Source organism: Acipenser ruthenus, chromosome 9 (assembly GCF_902713425.1).
Source record: "Acipenser ruthenus chromosome 9, fAciRut3.2 maternal haplotype, whole genome shotgun sequence".
Lineage (NCBI taxonomy): Eukaryota > Metazoa > Chordata > Actinopteri > Acipenseriformes > Acipenseridae > Acipenser > Acipenser ruthenus.
In genome coordinates this window covers 41,578,125-41,597,935 of record NC_081197.1, presented here as the reverse complement: position 1 = coordinate 41,597,935, position 19,811 = coordinate 41,578,125, and the positions used below count along the sequence as shown (strand labels likewise).

The 19,811-nt window shown below is 36.7% G+C and overlaps 1 protein-coding gene across 3 annotated transcripts in view; it reads left to right on the top strand.

Annotated features, from left to right (window-relative positions):
* The window catches only part of clybl (citrate lyase beta like), a 69,544-nt gene extending 53,294 nt beyond the window's left edge, over positions 1-16,250 (top strand). For all 3 annotated transcript variants that reach the window (XM_034923399.2, XM_034923398.2, XM_059029998.1), the window contains exons 3-8: positions 3,453-3,641; positions 10,219-10,320; positions 11,249-11,342; positions 11,841-12,008; positions 14,988-15,112; positions 16,070-16,250. In XM_034923399.2, the coding sequence (XP_034779290.2) occupies positions 3,453-3,641; positions 10,219-10,320; positions 11,249-11,342; positions 11,841-12,008; positions 14,988-15,112; positions 16,070-16,165 (774 nt within the window). In that variant the 3' untranslated portion in view covers positions 16,166-16,250. The remainder of the gene's footprint in view (positions 1-3,452; positions 3,642-10,218; positions 10,321-11,248; positions 11,343-11,840; positions 12,009-14,987; positions 15,113-16,069) is intronic.
* Positions 16,251-19,811: the final 3,561 nt, after the last annotated feature.

The window sequence follows — 19,811 nt, the reverse complement described above, 5'->3', positions numbered from 1 at the left end:
CCTGTACAGTTCCTCAAACCCAAGTCATATTTTTTATTTCCTTACGAAATGTGTGTGTGCAGGGCAGGGGGTTGTTTGGGTGGTAGAGGGCAGGTTACAATGTGCTCACCTACATACACATCAAATCAGGTGAAATAATCAGATATGCATCACACTCGTTTAACCGTCACTGAAGTCAAAATTTTATAGCATCGGATATGCGAGTGCTGACTGTATTGTGTTTTTACACAAATTATATGTGATCGTAAACTGATCGTTCTAATAGTTTTTACTAATTACACATATTGTGTAATTAGCCAGCTGCTCAAGTTGCTTATTCCCAGGGATCCAGCAACATAAGTCGGCTGACTTTGTGCCCTCTCCCCAGGCTGCATAGCTCAGGATATTATTTCTCGTTTTTGCGTTTTTAGCATAATTGTTATATTACAGTGTTTGTTGGAAATGTTTTTTCTTTTTTTTTTTTTTTTTTTTTTTTTTTGCAGATACTACGTGCAGGCCTGTCTGCAACGTGGTGCTCAGCACACATGCAGCAAGAGCAGCTGTTGGGCTCAGCATCACTGCGCAGGACCAAGATACACCTACTCACAGCGGTGCCAGCGTCGTTCCCGGCCCGTACCCGTAGTGACCCAGTGCTAGTCACCAGACCAGTACTGACCTGGTTCTGGCCCGATACCATACAGTATCGACCCTGTGCTATTTACTGCAGTTCAAGCATGGTGCCCCTCCTTTTTGGGGCGTGACTACATCAGTCACGGACCCACAGGACCGCAGTGGTGTCTCTGCTGCAAAAACAGGCTATTTGCATTATAGACTCCCTCCAGTTGGTTCTACTCCAGGTACTTACTAGTGCCCAAGCGGGATGAAGGCCTCAGAACGATCCTCTACCTCAGAAAGGTCAAACCTGTATCTGAGCCAAAGGAGGTTCAAAATGTTGACGATGCAACAGCTGTTGCAGTCAATTAGGCCAGGCAACTGGTTGACCATGCTGGACCTCAAAGACGCCTGTTTCCACATCCCCATAAAATCAGCGCAGAGGAAGTACTTGCGGTTCACCTTTCAGGGAACAGCGTACAAGTTCTGTGTCTTGCCATTTGGCCTCTCCCTAGCTCCCCGTGCCTTCTCAAAGTGCATGGAAGCTATCCTTGCCCCATTGAGACTCAAAGGTATCAGAGTGCTCAATTATCTGGACGACTGGCTCATTTGTGCCCAGTCTCCAGCACAGGCCCACATGGAACTGGTCATCGGCCACCTTCAATTGGGCCTTACGATGAATCATGCAAAGAGCCAGCTCACGCCTTCCCAGACAGCCTCCTGTCTAGGAGTGCTTGAACGCCGGTGCCATGCTGGCCACTGTCTGTTGGAACCTCCCTTAGCAGGGTCTCCACATCAATGTTTTGGAACTGAAAGGTAGTTTACCTGGCTTTGCAAAATTTGCAGGAGGTTCAAGGGAGACATGTGCTTGTCCGTATAGACGACACAACAGTGGTGGCTTACATCAACCACCAGGACAGCCTCAGTTTGCACAGTCTCCATCATGCAAGCTTTTGCTTTGGCCACACGAGAACCTCCTCTTACTGCGGGCAATATATCTGCCCGGGGTGACAAACTGGGCGGCGGACCTCCTGTCATGGATAGTCCCCAGCAGCTCAGTAAAATGACTAAGCACCCTGACATGGTGAGTCTCATTTGGGAGATGTTTGGGAGAGCAGAGGTAGATCTCTTTGCCTCCTAGGAATCAACCCACTGTCCCCTCTGGTTCTCCATAAGAGGAGGCGGGGATCCGCTGGCAATAGATGCTTTGGCACACCAGTGGCCAAGGCAACTGTTATACGCCTTCCCACTGCTCCTGCTGTGTCTGCTATGGGGCGAAGTCCCATGGTCAAGCCCTGTCTAAGCAGCGGATGTCCAAATGGATAGCAGACACGGTCAGGACTGCCTATGAGCTGGCCAACTTGCCCCCTTCAGAAAAGCTCACTGCCCATTCCACCAGGGGCATGGCAACTTTGTGGGCTTTATTCCAGGGTGCAACTGTCAAGGACATATGCAATGCGGCAATGTAGGCTACTCCACATACCTTTGCTAGGTTCTACAGGCTGAATGTCGCGGATCCTCAAAACCCTGGTTTTAGAACTAGTGTTAGCTAACACAGGCATAGAGCTGAGCTTCTCTCTCAATTTTTCACCCTTGCTACTTGTTACTGGGGTTCCGTATGGTAAAGCACAGGGCAGCCTTTTGGCTTAGCCTTGTAGCATTCCAGTCATTCTGCAATCTTGCCCTTGCGATGGCTTTGGTACACTCACCCATATGGTAATGGTTACATTTCGTACTTTATTATTTTATTATTTATTTCTTAGCAGATGCCCTTACTCAGGGCGACTTACAGTTGTATACAAAAAATACATATCAAGAATTACAGTACAATTAAGAGCAAGATACAAAATACAATGACTTCAGTCCTAATAAAACAAAACACAGTACGATTTGATATCGGGGCAGTTCAAGAGCAGATTGAAAGGGAACATTCAGTTATTATAATAACCCTGGTTCCCTGAAATAGAAATGTAACCATTAACCTTCAGTGTAGCTGTGTCTGTGATTGCAGCAGGCTTGAAGGAAATATTATGCTGAGGTCTGTGAGCGTAGTCTTTTTGTGCCCTCGGGAGCAGGCCATGACTGCATCACTGGCTCGTAGAGCAGCTTTGGTATACAATACCCATATGGTAATAGTTACATTTCTATCTCAGGGAACCAGGGTTATGATAATACCCTAACGTTTTGAAGGTAAACTACATATTCTCTAACGACACGGTACAAGTAATGGACTAATGAAAAGCAGCAGATAATAATTACTGGACATGTGAATGGAAATTTCAGTACAATCATGATTGTGTTTAAAACAAAAGGTTTACACTTTAAGGTTCTGTTGATAAGCATATATAAACGTGTCATTTAAATGTGTTTAGATTAATAACAAGGTAAAACACTTTATTACAGTATATTCTTTTAATAACACTAGCAGAAAGCTCCATGCAGTTTAATAGTGTTATAATGCAATATGGTTTCTTTAAAACCTTTGTTACGTGATTTATAACTCTATATTGCTATAGCATGTTGTTTTATTTTTTTATATCCATGGTTTATAACATCCTATACAACACGTATATATGAATCCATTATTCATAATTGTGATAGATCCTTAAGATTTAAGATATTAACATTAAATATTGTAAAGTCCCATTATTAAAAATACTAATATATTCAATGAAGAAGTTTTTTAGTGTTTAAGAATACGTAGTTTTGCTGTTGAGGAAGCATGTACTGTCACTAAGTCAACACTAGTATCTGTGAAAACACTATTACAGTGTACAAAAAGTTCTGATTATTTATGTCTTTTATAAAATACAATATGGATCCAATTTGCAATTTTTTTTATTTATTACATTTTTTTAAAGGCAGAAGCAAGAACCACAATTCCGAAAATGCTGCAGGCGCTGAATCTGGGCCGCACAGAAAAATGTGTTCGGGTCAACTCTGTGTCCAGCGGTCTTGCAGAACTGGACCTGGAGGCAGTGCTGCAGTCAGAGGTATTGCCTCCAGCTCTGATGCTACCCAAGGTTGAGAACACTGAAGAGGTCAAATGGGTGAGTAGTGTTAAATTTAGCATGATGCTTGATTTTATTGAAATTCGTGTTAGCTGCAACAAGAGTAACGGGGTGCTTAACCATTTTACTGCCTGCAACCTGAGAACTGATTTCAGAATTGCTATCTAAATGGAATCCAAGAATAGGAGAGAGGTGTAATGGTTGCCCCACTGCAGGAGAGAATTAAGGAGAGAGTAATATGCACATTCGAGTTTGTTTACTGGTGTGTATCACGTATACCGTTTTCACACTGGCATTTCAGAGCGGTGTTGAGTTCACACTGAAGCAGGACTCACAATCTGTATTGTTCACACTTACCTTAATGTGAGTGCGACTGACTGCACATTCATTTCAATGTTGTCCCACATTAAACAAACTAAGCCGCGTTAAATAAACTTCCTTTTTTGATTGCACATTGCCATACATGAAAAGATGTGCTTTACACATGCACAGATCAAAGAACTGAACTGCAGAGTCAACTCCAGCTTTTGTGTGTACACGGAAGAAAAACTAAACTGCATCAAATCTGGGAGCAAAACTGCATTAACTGCTCCCGGATTGATGTAACACAATTTTTGTTCCTGGGTAGTAAGTGTTATTTCCTAATTGCTTATGCCTCAAACATACAGAAAATGGCTATTATTCCCCACAAACTTTGCTTTTGTGACCAGGACAGTGATATTTTGAAATTTACCTATTTCCAATGAGAAAACGGGCGAATTTGTGTCTTTTCGTTCACATAAAGTCAGAAAAAAACAACATATGAATCCAAATTAACATGTATTTATACTAAAGTAATACAAAAATGACTACAAAAGATTTAGAAGTGAGTAGTTTTTCGAGATTTACGATTATACTGTAAATCACTTTCACGAATCAGCCCCCAAATGTAGTCTCCCATCATGTTCTCGTTATACTGTCCTTGGTAGCGGCGTTCAAAGTCCAGTATATCCTGGTGGAAGCGCTCGCCTTGCTCCTTCGAGTACGCTCCCATGTTCTCCTTGAATTGATCAAGATGAGCATCAAGGATATGGACTTTGAGGGACATCCTACAGCCCATTGTGCCGTAGTTCTTCACCAGAGTCTCAACCAGCTCCACATAGTTTTCGGCTTTGTGATTGCCCAGGAAGCCCCGAACCACTGCGACAAAGCTGTTCCAAGCCACTTTCTCCTTACTAGTGAGCTTCTTGGGGAATTCATTGCACTCCAGGATCTTCTTTATCTGTGGTCCGACGAAGACACCAGCTTTGACCTTTGCCTCAGACAGCTTAGGTAAGAAGTCTTGAAGGTACTTGAAGGCTGCCGACTCCTTATCTAGAGCTCTGACAAATTGTTTCATAAGGCCCAATTTGATGTGCAGTGGTGGAATCAGCACCTTCCGGGGGTCCACCAGTGGCTCCCACTTGACGTTGTTCCTCCCCACAGAGAACTCGGTCCGCTGTGGCCAGTCCCGCCTGTGGTAGTGCGCCTTGGTGTCCCTGCTGTCCCAAAGGCAAAGATAGCAGGGAAACTTGGTAAAACCGCCTTGGAGACCCATCAGGAATGCCACCATTTTGAAGTCTCCTATGACCTTAATGCCATCTCAGAAAAATACAGATATGTATCCACTTAGGCAGCTGGAACTAAACTGAACTGGTGGGCTTAAGGCCCCTGTATTTATACTACTATTTATATTACTGGAAAGTTCTAGAAAGTTCTAGAAGTTACTCCAAGTTTACTCAGCACTGAATCTATCTGGAATGTTCTGGAAAATAGGTGAATTTCAAAATATCACTGTCGTGGTCACAAAAGCAAAGTTTGTGGGGAATAATAGCCATTTTCTATACTTTTGAGGCGTAAGCAATTAGGAAATAACACTTACTACCCAGGAACCAAAAAAAAAAAAAAAAATGTTACACGGTGTTACCAGATTCAACTCCTGGATTACTTTTGCTCCACTGTGAAAACAGCAGAAAATGTAGCATGGAATTCCCATTAAATGCTAATTGTAACAAACCTCATTGATTTAGCTGAAAAGTATACAAATGTTCATCATTTTGAAAGTATTTGCTCTTTATGTTTTTGCTGAAAGGCATCAATATATTTAAGGCCCTTTACTTTAGTTTAATCCACAGATATTTGTCAGTGCACGTAAAAAAAAGAAAAGAAACTCCAGAAATTGGTGCAAATAATAATTTTTCAAGTTTTCAAGGTAAATATTTGGAGCCAGAAGGAAAGACTGCATGCTTGAGCGGATAATTGTTATAGTAAAAATATTTTAAAATGTGAAAATAATGGTATTTCACTATTTAACTGTATGGTACTAAAGTACACAATGTCAATCATCAATATACTTTATGTATTAAATGTTTTATTAAGTAAATTTATTGGAAGAAATGGGGGAAAAAAATTCAGAGAGAGAGCGAGAGCGAGAGCGCTAGTGGTCAGTGTTCATGACAAGCTGCACTTCAAGGAGAATTGTAATTTCAATAAGTGTGGTTTCAATAAAAGTTTAAGTTCAGTAAAAGGTAAATGAATGTATTCAGTGTTCACCCTTCATAGTGAACTAAAGATGAATATTAAAATGTAAGTAAGGGCATGCCTCTTAACTTTAAAGGCTGGAAGAAGTTTTGATGCTTGTGGCTACTTGAGGCAACCAGCAGGAAGTTTTCAACTACTGTTCTTAATTAGCGCAAATATTATTTTCCTGGACAGTACTCAATTTCGTCTCTCTTTAATTGCAGACAGGTGTGTTTTTGTTTCAAGACAACTTTTTTTTTCTTTTTTAAAAAGACAGTAAAATCCTAAAATGAAAACCGGGGATATGCCTAATCACAAACTGGCCCTTGTTAGGCTGACCTTTTTAATTAAGCAAACACTTTATGCATGTATATCTCAATGTGTGTTTATGTACCTAATTGATCATATTTGACACTGAGATTCAACAAAAACTACATAGTATATAGCATTATTTTCTGGAATAGAAGTATGCTGTGCTGGATATATAGTAATATCACAACAAATAGTACGATGCCACTACTAGACATAAGCTTAAGCTTACATATCAGATCACTGGGAATAACAAATGAATAATATAAAATAAATAGTCAAACACCTTTAATATCATATCAAAGACACGGAGCAAAAATTATAAAAAAATAAATGGAGTTGACTTTATCAGGAGCACCAAATACTGGCAAAATGAGCTAAAATTAAAACACAAAATTAATACAAGTTTTTATTTTATATTTTGTGTGTGAACCATCAGAAGAAAAACATGGAAATGTATTTTCTCCATTCCAACGCTTAAAGTGCAGTTCATGTTAGAAGTGAGGAATATTGTTTTATGCCACTGTACACAGTGTTCTTAAACATGAATTTCATACATCCAGCCAGTGAACATTTTACATGGAGTGACATGAGTTACACATGTTAGAATTCATACCCTCAGCAGGGCATGTCAGATTGTGAACAGGGAAGAAATTATGTTGCACTTACCTAACACAGGCACTGGCTTCGGCAGTTTGCAATTTAAAGCCGTAAAGCAACTGGAGCCCCATTCCTGCTGATACCACCCCCCACCTTCCAAGAAAAAATAATTATAGGGAAAATATACACAGTGTAGATTAATCCCCTTTTTGTTTCAAATGCAGCATGTTTTATTTTTCCTTGGGCACTTTTAATGAAAGCCATTATCTCCCCAGCAAAAGACAGTTGCTAGATCCATATAAGAGTTGATTTAATAAAAAATAATACAAAAAAAATACAAAAATAACATATTGCTCACAAACACAGTGTTTGAAAAATAATGTGTAAGGAGTTGAAGGGATAGAAACAATTTATTATTAACCTTCTTTTTTCTTAAAGTGTTTACTGATATTAGAAGACAAAAGGTTCAGTAAAGATCGATGTGTGTTGTTTTTTTTTTCTCCCCCCCTGTTGGCTCTTCCAACCCTCCCCCCGTTCTCTTTTCCCTGTCTTTCACTTACTTGTCTATCCCGAGCGGTTTGCGATTTGGGAATGCTGTCTTATCCCTTGATTGTAACTGGTGCTGTAAATCCTACTGCTGTTTATTTTCCTTCTTTTTTTTATTTATATTAGGAATGAAACCTAGAGGCCCATTTGTAACTAAAAGATGGGCTTACTTGTTTCCTTTTGTGTGAGAAGCTCTTGCTTTCCTATTGTCCCTTCTCTGGGTACTTGTTTGACTGACATGGCTTATTGGACTATAACAAGCGTAACTCTCCCTCCTTTGTTGGGAGACAATTCTCCCACAAATCCTGAACAGTGGGCATTCTTGCCAACACACTATTGGGTGTGCATTGGGATTGAAAGAATTGCTGAGGCCTGCTACTTCATCCCCTCCCCAGTTTCTTTCTCCCTCTTTTTTTCTTCTGTGAAGTGAACACTTCAGCAGGCCGGAAACATTTAATCTTCTTTTGATGAAAATTAATTGAAACTTGTCCACTTGCCGCCTTCGTGTTTGTTCTTGTAGTATCAATTTTTTTTAGTCCTTACCTGCCCTCTTGTCATCTTACACAGAGCTGGGCATATGACTTTCAAATGGAGAGGGTTACTCGCAGACACAGAGTAATTGACAGCTTCAGAATGTGGACCCTTTAATAATGTTTCAATGGAGACAAGAAGGTACTCTCCATTAAGGACGTGTTTTACACTGTAATAATGTGAGCATACTGTGTTTTCTAGACAGACAATAGAAAATAAACATTTAATTAAAGCTGCAGTGATCTGTAAAGACTGACCAGTAAAGATGTAATTGTTTATCACTCAAAAGCATCTGGTAGTTCTCTCAATCTGTGGACCTTTGAAGAGTTCACATTGTTCAGCTTCCTTGTACACTGTCATATCATCTAGGTACTTGCTAAAACCAAAGTCATTGCATTTTATCTTGCTCTTAATTGAATTAATACTTGTACTGTGATTCTTGAAATGAATTTTGGTTTACAACTGTAAGTCGACCTGGATAAGGGCGTCTGCTAAGAAGTAAATAATAATAATTACGTACTGTAGCAGCTGAAATAAGTTAACGAAAAATAAACCTGGCGACTGTCAAATAAGCTGTCTTCTTTTAAAAAGGAGTTTTCTTTCTAATAGTAAGAATATTATGCTAAGCCTTTAGCATTCGTTTTTATGTTGCCATAGCAGCATTACTCCTGCAGGGTTGTGACCTCTGATTACAGTACAAAGCTTATTGGGTCTTGAAAACTCCTTTGTAGATGAAAAGTCTTTGATGGTTTATATTTATGCAAATCTCTTAGATATGATTTATCCAACTGAGATTGAATGGAGAGATGATTAAAATTCCCTTTAAAAAAAAAAAAAAATCCTTCAATGAACAAATATTCTTTGTGTGGGACATTTTTGTCATTATTTACAAAAATAGCTTTTACTTACCTGTGGTTATTTTTTATCTGTCCAGAATCCCCCCCCCCCCCCCTCCCCCTCTTGTTTATGAAAACATGGAAAAAATAAATAACAAATTTGTAGTCTCTCTTTTTTTGTACTTGCTTTGAAAGGAAATATCTGAGCAAGGGAGCTTTTGTGTGTTTCCAGATGATAGATTTGGGAATCTGGGCTACCCCACTGGCAGCCCAAAGCTAGCTGTGAACTGGTCTCTTGGAAAAAAAATGGAATGCTTTGGTCTTCAAAGAATAAACTTTGTTTTAAAGCCTTCTTAGGTAAGCTAAAATATTAAGGGAATCATACAGAATAAAAGGTCTAAGTAGTGCCATGTTAAACTTAGTGTCTACTGTTCTCACACAGGCCACACTATCCTTCCTAAGTGGAAAAGTAAACTACAGTATACCACAGTAAACTAAGAAGCAGATGGATTACGGAATTCAGATATTTCTTTTTTCCTTTTTCTTTTTTTTCTTTTTCATAAATAGGCAGCAAACGAATTTGTTTATTGATTTATTGTATGTTTCTTGTATAAGTTCTTTAGTGCGTACAGGTGCAGACAAATAACATAATATGCAAACTATTTTTAAATATTCAGATACAGTGTATTTGTTAATCATACTGTATTTATGATGTCAAGAAACATTTTGTATAAGGCGTGTTGCACACAGATTTTGATGATTTACATTGAAAAAGTGGAGGACATCATTTTAATCTTAATTCCTAATTCAATTAACTGGTTGGAAAAAAGCATTTTCAGAAGATATAAATGTGTGAAATAAGTTGATGTGGAGAATTTTTTTTATATATTAATGACTAACAGTGATGTCCAAATCACATCAAAAATGTTTGAAGGTGTGAATTTATATTTATCTTAATGTCTTTTTTCCCTGGAAATAGTTGACTGAATCGGGCCCTTTGTCAACCAAAAACTGACCAATGCTTTGTAATACTGACAGCAACAGCATAATTTAAAAGTATGTTCAGAACCATGGCTTCATTCTGAGTTCATAATAATAAAAATGTAACTGTATTTGGATGAATCATCCAATATAACAGGAGTACATGTACTGTAGGCCCAAAACGTATTGCTGCATCCTGCGTTTGGCTGGTCAAGCCATTTTGCCGATTTGTAATATTTATTTCTGTATCAGATTTTGATATATTCTCTTTTCAGTTTGTAGATAAATGCACACACTTTTTGAAAGGAAGGACCCTGACAGAACCCTTGAGGTTAATCACATTTGTGGAAACTGCAGTGGGATTGCTCAATTTTAGGGTAAGCAAATAATAAACTGTTTAATACAAATTACATAGTTGGTTGCATTTACGTTTTACAAGATCGACACTGATGACCCAAAATGAAATAATTGAACCTATACTGTATATTGACTCTTTCCTCTTGTATTATTGCTTGAAAGAAGGGGGGGGGGGGGGGGTCACAAACAAAGTAGCGTATTTATTTTATAGCTGGTCTTGTTTCTAACCTTGTATTCCCTAAAGAAATACAAACCCAAAAATGTCCATGGATTTATTTTAAATACATATGTTTATAAGTAAACTTCTAAAGGTGTGTGAAAACAGGGGTTTTTTTTTGTGTTTTGCGATGAAAATGTATAAAATAAATAAATAAAGGGGAAACTATCAGTCTCCATTTTGTATTGTTTGTTTTGTTGTTCTGAGGAGCCATGACAGGAAAATATCACTGTGTCACAGCAAGAACTGAAATTCATTTGGAAACTTGACAAAAGCAAGACAAATTCCAGCTGCTCCATTGCTGACACAATGCCATATCAGATTCCAAACTTTCTGCACAAAGAGTTTTTACAACACTGCCACAGTGATCCCCCACAAACCCCTGTTCATTTAAAGCAGAAGAAACAGGACTAACTTAGGCAGCATTCAGTGAATACTATGAAAAGGGTAATGATACCGTTTATTTCCGCCTCTAGAGTATAAAAGAAAATAAACTTCACTCATCCATTTCTTTTTTCATTCATAATGATGTGCTGCACGTACAGTATAAACAAATCGTTCATGCATACTCTATGTAGGAAGTTGAAGACCCAATATTTTCAGTCAAAGAATGTATGTCTCTAACAAACTCGACATGGATAGTGACAGTGTGCCAGTCTGTGTTTTCTTCCAATGCGCTATTTTTTTTCAATGCTTCTTCAACTTACTGGTTTCATTTATTTAACTTGCAGACTGTTTGTGAAGAAATTCGACTGCTTGGACCGAAAACTGGCCTTCATCATGATGGGGTTGTGTTTGGATCTGATGATTTCTGTGCCAGCATAGGTTACTTTTATCATACTTATATTCTATACCTGATTGCGTGCATATCTATTTGATACAATTTCTCTCTCTCTCTCTCTCTCTGTCTCTCTCTCTCTCTCTCTCTCTCTCTCTCTCTGTCTCTCTCTCTCTCTCTCTCTCTCTCTCTCTCTCTCTCTCTCTCTCTCTCTCTCTCTCTCTCTCTCTCAGAAAATGATTGGCTTTTGAAAAAGGGGTTAATAGCTATGACTTAGAGTTAGAAAACAGTTCAATCCAAAATGATCTTAGATTGCCTATTCTATAGTAAAGAATAGCAAAAAAACAATAAATACATCTTGAATAAAGCTTAAAGATAAAACAACAAAATAAAGTAATGATTGTATGCATTTTCTTTCGTAAGAGTGTAGTCTTTCAATACATATAGGTATCATTTTTAATAGCTAAATGTGTAATGGTACATGCTGAAGACATTATCTAACTTTACATATATATTATTTTATTTATTTTTTATTTTTTTTACAGGTGCATCAAGAACCAAAGAAGCTCATGAGCTGCTGTATGCTAGACAAAAAGTTGTTGTCACAGCCAAAGCCTTTGGCCTCCAAGCCATAGACCTTGTTTACATCGACTACCAGGATGAGGAGGGTCTTCGCAGGCAGTCGAGGGAGGGCGCCCTCATGGGTTTTACAGGTACTGTCTTCATACTGCATTTCACATTGTTTTGTCAGCTTACACGTACAATTTATTGGTTCAAGGTGGCAGCACCCAGCAATGTTTGCACAGAAGGTTGCCTCTACTAAAATCAGTACTGATTTTAGGAGGTGATGTGAAATGTTCTCTCATTTTAACAAAAGAATATGTAACAAAATACCATGTGTGTGTATATTTGGGGTGGAAGAGGGTTGGATTATTGACAATGTGTTGCTGCCATCCACAAGTGAGAAATAATGGCAACTGATTGGCCTTTGTTGTTTTAGGCAGCCAAATAGATTTTAGCCTGGCAAAACAAAGTTGTCAGCCATATAGTAAAGTGCCCGAAGGTTGTTACCAAGTAATACATATTAGGGTATAATTGTAATTGTGAGACAAAATATTGTTTGTGCATATGGAGCTTCAAGTCTGGAAACTCATCACATCTCTCAGCCGAATCCCTGCTGAAGAGGCAAAAAAAGATTTAAACTGACACGCTTCGGGTATAGAGGTCAGACCACTAGGCTATTTGTGTCAAACCATCAAACTGCCTGTAATAATAAAACCTTAAGATTTGTATAGTGCAGTATTGTTATCAAAACAGACATACAGTTTGAGGTTCTCCAAAATAAATACTCGAGCGATTTAAAACCCAACTTAAATGGAGTAAAAGGAAATGCTATGTTCTCTAGTGTTAATTGGACAGGTGGTGTTTATTGTATGATTAACACACTTTGTTCCAGGATTATAGGAATGAGAGATGCAGAGAAGAAGAGGAAGTGCTATGCCATAGGGGGCCTTTGCTTCCAACACCATCCCCACCCCCCTAAAATAAATAATGATAAACTCCTAAAAATACATTAAAATGACTATCAATTGAAAAAGTATTCCACGCAGTGCATTCAAATACACTTCTTGAAAGCCTATTTTAAAATATTACGAACACTATTTTTGGATTGGCACAGCAAAAAAAAAATTTGAAAAAATTCACTGCAACAAAATTGATGACAATCTCTCCATATCAATATGCAGCCGACGCATCATTTCCAATAATATCTGCATTTTATTTTTAGTCATCTGTAAAATATTTGTCAAGGGTTATCAAATTAAATCAGCAGAATAACGTACTTTACTTTGAGTTTGAGACCGGGTTGTATTTTTCTACGACTGTGTTATGATAATAGAATAGGACACATTTTGGCTGATGAGAGTTTACATGAAGAATTTGTTATAATTTTAAATATTAAAAAAAAAAAAAATACAGTAAATCATTAAACAATGTAAAGATTTCTGTTAATAATTAAATCTTTTTTGGGAGGAACTTGGGGTGATGTGAAAGAGTATAAATGATTCTATTATATAAAAACAGTGGTGAATTGCTTTCAAGAGTTGGGACTGTACAGTGCAAATAAATAAACACAGAAATAGAGTAAAAAAATAACATTGTTTTCTGATTCAGTCATAATTGCAGTTATCTAACCCACTTTATGCTGAATTTAAAGGAAATTGGTTTGATTGGTGTTGCTGATGGAACAGTTCAGTGTTATGTGTTCTGGAGTACATCAACTATGCTGAAATTGAGAAGGCATCCAGATCAATTTGGAGAAAATATATTCTAAAAATTTAATTAAAAATAAGTGACCAAAGTGTATGCATATATAAGTATATATTATTTTTCAGTTGCACAATAAGTCTGTTCGATGAAACCACATCCACAGCTGACTTAATCATTAACGGTAAAGCTTAAGCAACATATATATTACTATTTTTATTTTCTTCTGTTGAAGAGAAGAAAAAAAAATGACAGTCTTACATTTACTTACGGGACATGACAGGTATTGATCTCAAACAAGGTCGATCAAACGGTACTGTAAAAACAGGATTTCACGGTCATACATTATAATGGCTTCCAATTCTTCACCCTTATGGTTGTTGATTAAAACAGGCCGCTCAGCTATTTAATAATTGCTGCATTTCAGCGTGACATCTATATCTGTTTTACAATGGTTTGACTGTAGCTGCAACCACTAATGTGTTTTAACCTTCAGCAAGACAATCCTCATAACAGTTTGGATTAAAATGTAACTGACCGTTGAAGTGGCGTACTAGTGACGAATCTCAGCTTGAAAATCAGGTTGACACCCGTGAGAAAATATGATTCATAGTGTCCTTTCTTCCTGCTGTTTCCCTACAATTCTTAAACTACTACTTTTAAGAATAATCTAAATATTTAGTGTACAACTTCTACCTCTAAATGACACTCTTATTAAACTGAAACTTGAGTTTCATTTGAGCTGCATTGACTCAATAAAGAAGATCTCCCTATGAAAAGATTTTCAAATCTGCTTTGACAAATAACACAATGTTGTGGATAATGATCAATTTTAATGATACACTATAAAAATACATTTTGACAATATATAAAAAGAGGCACACATGCATTAAAAATAAACGGTTGACATATTTTTTATTACATTTTACCAGCAATCTAAACATATGCTGGGGAATATAATTTAATGTGGTTCAATTTGAACAAGTTTAAAGTCAACACAATTGTGTAATGTATTTTCTAAATTATTTCCAATTACCAACATCATATTTTGAAAAAAAACCCTTTGTTTTATTTTTTTTTATTGTGTTATATATCACTGTTAAGAATAAACTCTTATGTAATTTTTATATGTTAGTCATTCTGTTAAATCAGGCATTTACCCAAAAGACAAAAACATCTCAAGTTTTTGTCAGTTACACTGGAGAGACACAAAGAATATAACCATTATTGGACACTTGTTTTTTTGTCTCCTTCCTGTGTACAATCAAATTTGTACTGAATGCGAAACAGAATGTGGTCATTTTAGAAGAATGCTAAATATATATATATTTATAAATATGGTCACAATATGTACAAACAATGTAAGTGAATTGTAATGCAGATGTAAATGACTGCAACGTAATATGTATTGTGCTGATCTGTTTCAGGTAAACAGGTTATTCATCCCAACCAAATCAAGATTGTGCAAGAAGAATATTTTCCAAGCTCAGAGAAGGTGAAATGGGCTCAAGATCTGATCTCTGCTTTTGATGAACATCAGAAATTAGGAAAGGTAAAGCTTAATCAGATGCTATTCAATTACAAAATCCCTTTGCTGAAATTGATTTACAGTGTTGTCAATTAAGTTTTTTTTTTCACTTAACTTTGTTAGGAGTTAAATATTTACACTAGATTATGAATACAAAGAGGTACGATGCAGCAGGATTCACAACTGGGGACAAAGGAAGTCGTGGTTGCTTTTAAGTAAATACAAATATCAACGTCCAAAAAAAAACCCAGCAGTTTAATGTTCAGAGATTTTGTAGATGGAAAAGCAAATTAGGTGTAGGATATTATTTTTCCTAATTTAGTGCATCATTGAATCTTGTGTTTTGTGCTCTGTGGGCTATTACTCTTTAGATGGTGCAGTGGTGATGCAGATTGCAGTGGTGATGCACAATCTGTCTCCACCTTGCTGCCAGAAATTTGTATATTAGGTATGGCCTGGAGGAAGAATTGTAGCGATCGCAGTATTGTCACTTCATTATCTTAAAGGTTACCACGAAAAGCACCTCTTTCGTCTTGCTAATGACTAAAATTAAAAAATAAAATACAAGTATGTATGTGTATAAATAAGCCAGTGAATTGTGCTTCTGTAAAATTTTGTTTAACATGACAGGATTAAATTGTGGCATGGAATTTAGGAATATATTACTGTATTTTATTGATATATTATTGACTTATATAGCTATAGTCATACATTTACAACTGAGTAGGGAATTCAATTATTGTAGCAATAAAAAAAAAACATAACTATAGATGGGTTGAAATAGTAAATTCCCTCCAATATATAGAGTTTTAATTATTTTCACAGAGGGGTGTTGGGGGAAGAAATCAGCTGTTCAGTTTTAGAATTAGCGTTCTTAAAAGCATACCAATCATTTCACCAAGTGTTATATTTATTCCTCAAAAAATCCTCCAACACTTTAAAACAGTTTTAATTTGTAATTGTTTATTTTTTTTCTTCCAGGGTGCATTTAGTTTTCATGGAAGTATGATCGACATGCCTTCACTAAAGCAGGCACAAAACATTGTTACCCTCGCCGCAGCAATCCAAGACAAATGATCCGCAGAGGATGTGCTCATCCCAAATATACTGTAAATGCCAACATCTTTGCATAGGTAAAATTAATAAAAGTTTTAAAAAGAGATTGTTTTGAAAAACAAAATGCTGCAGTGGATTTGTACTAATCAAGTTCTGAAAACAAAGCCCATTGTTTCTGTGTCTATGTATCAGTATTGCAATTCCAGTAATCTGGACCTTTTATCACACATGGAATAGCAAAATGAAGTAAACGCAGGGTTTTAATTGTAATTTTAGTTTTTATATACAAATGAGCAGCCTAACGTTTTTCCCCCAGACCCTCTGTGTAAGAATTGCATCCTGCCACTCGTAGGTCAGATGTGTGGGTCCACAGTTCCAGAGGTCCAGTCAGCTTGGAGTAAGGGTAAATAAACACAACAACCAGCCGTTGTTCTGCTATTCAGCTGGCGCTCCTACACCAAAGGGCTAAAGGGTTTTTGAGCTGCGCTAGATCAAAGTTGTGGTTGCCAGAGAACTTCAATGAGTTCTCTTAAACCAACAATCTGAGATTTTGTTTCAGTCCCTCAGTAAATCACAGCCCTTTGTGCACTTACTATGAGCCACTGTTCTTGGTGAAATGGGAATGAATACTTTTAAACTGGGCATCAACCCTCCCATGACCTGCACAGCAGCAATGCTACTGCACTTACACAAACACCACAGGGAAGGCTGTTTTGGTTATTTTCAGTATGTAAATATACAACAATTCCCAAAGTGTTTTTTTGGTTTGTTTTGTTATGCCCTGTTGCCTGCCTTTTGAATATGTTAAAAAGGATATACATATATGTTCCTGTAAAAAAAAAAGAGAGAGAAATAAAAGATGTATACACCAGTTACCCACTACTACATAATGAAATATCATCAAGTGTTACATTGCATCACAGTTAAGTTACATTTCCAGTTACTGTTGTAAATGCTTGAGTTACCATTCAAATATAAAACCATAAAACCAGGACCGACAACATCAAGGACATCAATCCGCTGTTGAACAAATAACGCCCAGTTTGACAATTTTGATATTAGTGATATTTTTTATGAATTATTATTAAATTGATTCATGTTTGTGAGAAAACAACCTTTTTAGTATTCAAGGGTCATCAAAAAAAATGAACGTCCAGAAAAAAAATTTTTATCTCACGATAGATGAGTAAAAATAGTTTTCGCAGTAAAACGGACGACAGTAAGATTTGATGTTCCGTGATGAATTGTTTCTGCATGAAGCATTCTGTTACTTCTGCCAAGCTAATGCCAGACAACAAGATACAGCGCACTGCTGTGCTCAGCCAAAGGCCTAACAATAAGATGACTTTCTGGCACTTGGCCACAGTTTCCACTTTTTTTTGTTTACTTGTTTTTCTATTTTTTAATATTTGTTTTGCTTAATGTAAAGTGCCACCTGCTTTAATTTCTTCCAGTTTGAAGGAGCTTGACTAGAGCTCTGCTCACTGTCTCATCAGCGAAGTAGATGCTTCATCTAAGCTGACCCAGAACGACTTTTTAATTTTTAGTTTGTGAGAAGCCCACTGTTAGGTCTATCACACAAACCTGTGCTCTGGTTTTACAGTAAATTGTGCCTCATCTAGCCCTGTCTGTTGTAAAGCTTTTAAAATGCAAATAGTGCTGTTGCATACTCCATCTTTGTCACCCTGCACAGTAAATAATGTAGAACAGGTGTTAATTCACAAGACTAAGCATAACACCAGTATATGAAGTAATTCATACTTTTTGTTCAGTATTTTATGATTGATCAGACAATGTAATAGATAATCATATTTAAAATCAAAGCGCTGATACTTGACTGACATTATTTAGGCATCAGTTCACTTGCCTTAATGATTTCATGATGTCATCTAGGCTGAATTTAAAGGAATGTGGCTCCTTCCAACTAATTCTGTATAATATTACATGACACTTCTAGTATGTATCCAACTTGACATAATCTTCTCAACCAGCCTAGCAGATTTAAATACATTTTACTGGGGATCCCTTAGAGAGTAAATTACAATTAACACTATTAAAATCGTACAAAAACTGATGAGACTCAATTACTTTGAAAATGATCTAGGAATACAATTTCCTTGAGTGCTACCCTGGTTGTTTCATTAGATTAGTTTAATAAATCATCAGGTACAATACAGTGCGTAATATATGTATGCAAAACACTGTCCTAGGAAAATTAAAATGAAATGTTTTGCATAATTTTTTCATTAATCTCAATAGGACCCGTGTGGTAGAGATTGTTTTATTCCTTAATTTCCCGCCTGGGGGTTCTCCAAATAATGTCTTCATTGTTTTACTAGTGTGCTAATGACAATCTGTGACAACCTCATTTTAACAGAGGATTATTTCAGTGCAATAAAATGTATCGTTTAAATTAAAGGCAAGGGGCGTCTGGAGCAATTGACTCGTTTGGGAAAGAAGATATAACCGCAATCATAAAATTCAAGCAGGCAGCATTTATACTTATTAGTATAGTTTTAAAAAGAATCCTGGTTTAGTGCACCTCTGAAACAATAGAACACGATTCTGCATAGCTTTAGGTCTAAGAGGCCAATTTTCAGGAATGCTGTATAATATTGTAATTAAACAAGATAACGGAAGCAATAAAATAGCATACACTGCAATCAGTTTTGTACTTTTAAATCATTTTAAATCAAAGTTGACCCTCTAGAACATTTTACAATGTTAAAAATAACATGTGGTGTTTGTGCTGCACCCTTTGCTTAGTTTATCCCAACGTGTATTTATTTGACCTTGTTTTACTCATTTCATGATATCTATTTTTGCAGCAAAGGTTATAATAAACGGACATTTCTACAAATATGGAGATAAGTCATCTGCTTCACGCTTTATAAACATTTCCATATCAGAATAAAGCTTGGACTAATTCACATCAGTTTCTATATGTTTACATGGGTGTTCCTGTTAGAATTTGGGTTATGTGCAATGTGTTTCGCATATCCGCATGTTTGGAATGGTTAGTTGTTATAAGTAACAGATTCGTGTATTTTATACAGAGGTCATATCGGAATCTTTTGTTCTGACCGACAAGTTTAATGTTCAACTTACACTGAATACTTTTACAGGTTTTTTTTATTATTATTATTTATTAATTTATTTATTTATGTGTTTATTTTTATAAATGTATGTCGACTAGTGTCTGGTATTAGATGAAAAATGCTCATCTCACTACTAAAAATGGGACGGGGGTGGGGAGGGATAATCCAAATATCTATCGCAAGTTAGTGACGTTTTTTGTACAGGATAAAACACGTTCTATATACAAATGCAGTGTTACTTTGATTGATGCGGCGAAAACAAACATCGCGTATTATTAACCAACATTCATTTGTATTTTCTGTAAATTAGAATTAACATAAACCTTCAAAAGAACCGGCATAAAATAAGTAGTCCCGTTTGTTTCTCCTTATGAAGAGAATGTATTTTTTTTTTAAGTTTAGGCCAGAAAGTCTGAGTATTTTTCTTTTCTTTTTTTCTATAGTAAGGCAATTCACGAAACAAACGGATTATGCGCTTACCAGTGGGATCGTGTGCATGTTAATGCTAGTGGAGTGCACCTAATGGGGTTGTAATTGCAGAGCTCGTGGTCAAGATTCCAGACCTGTCT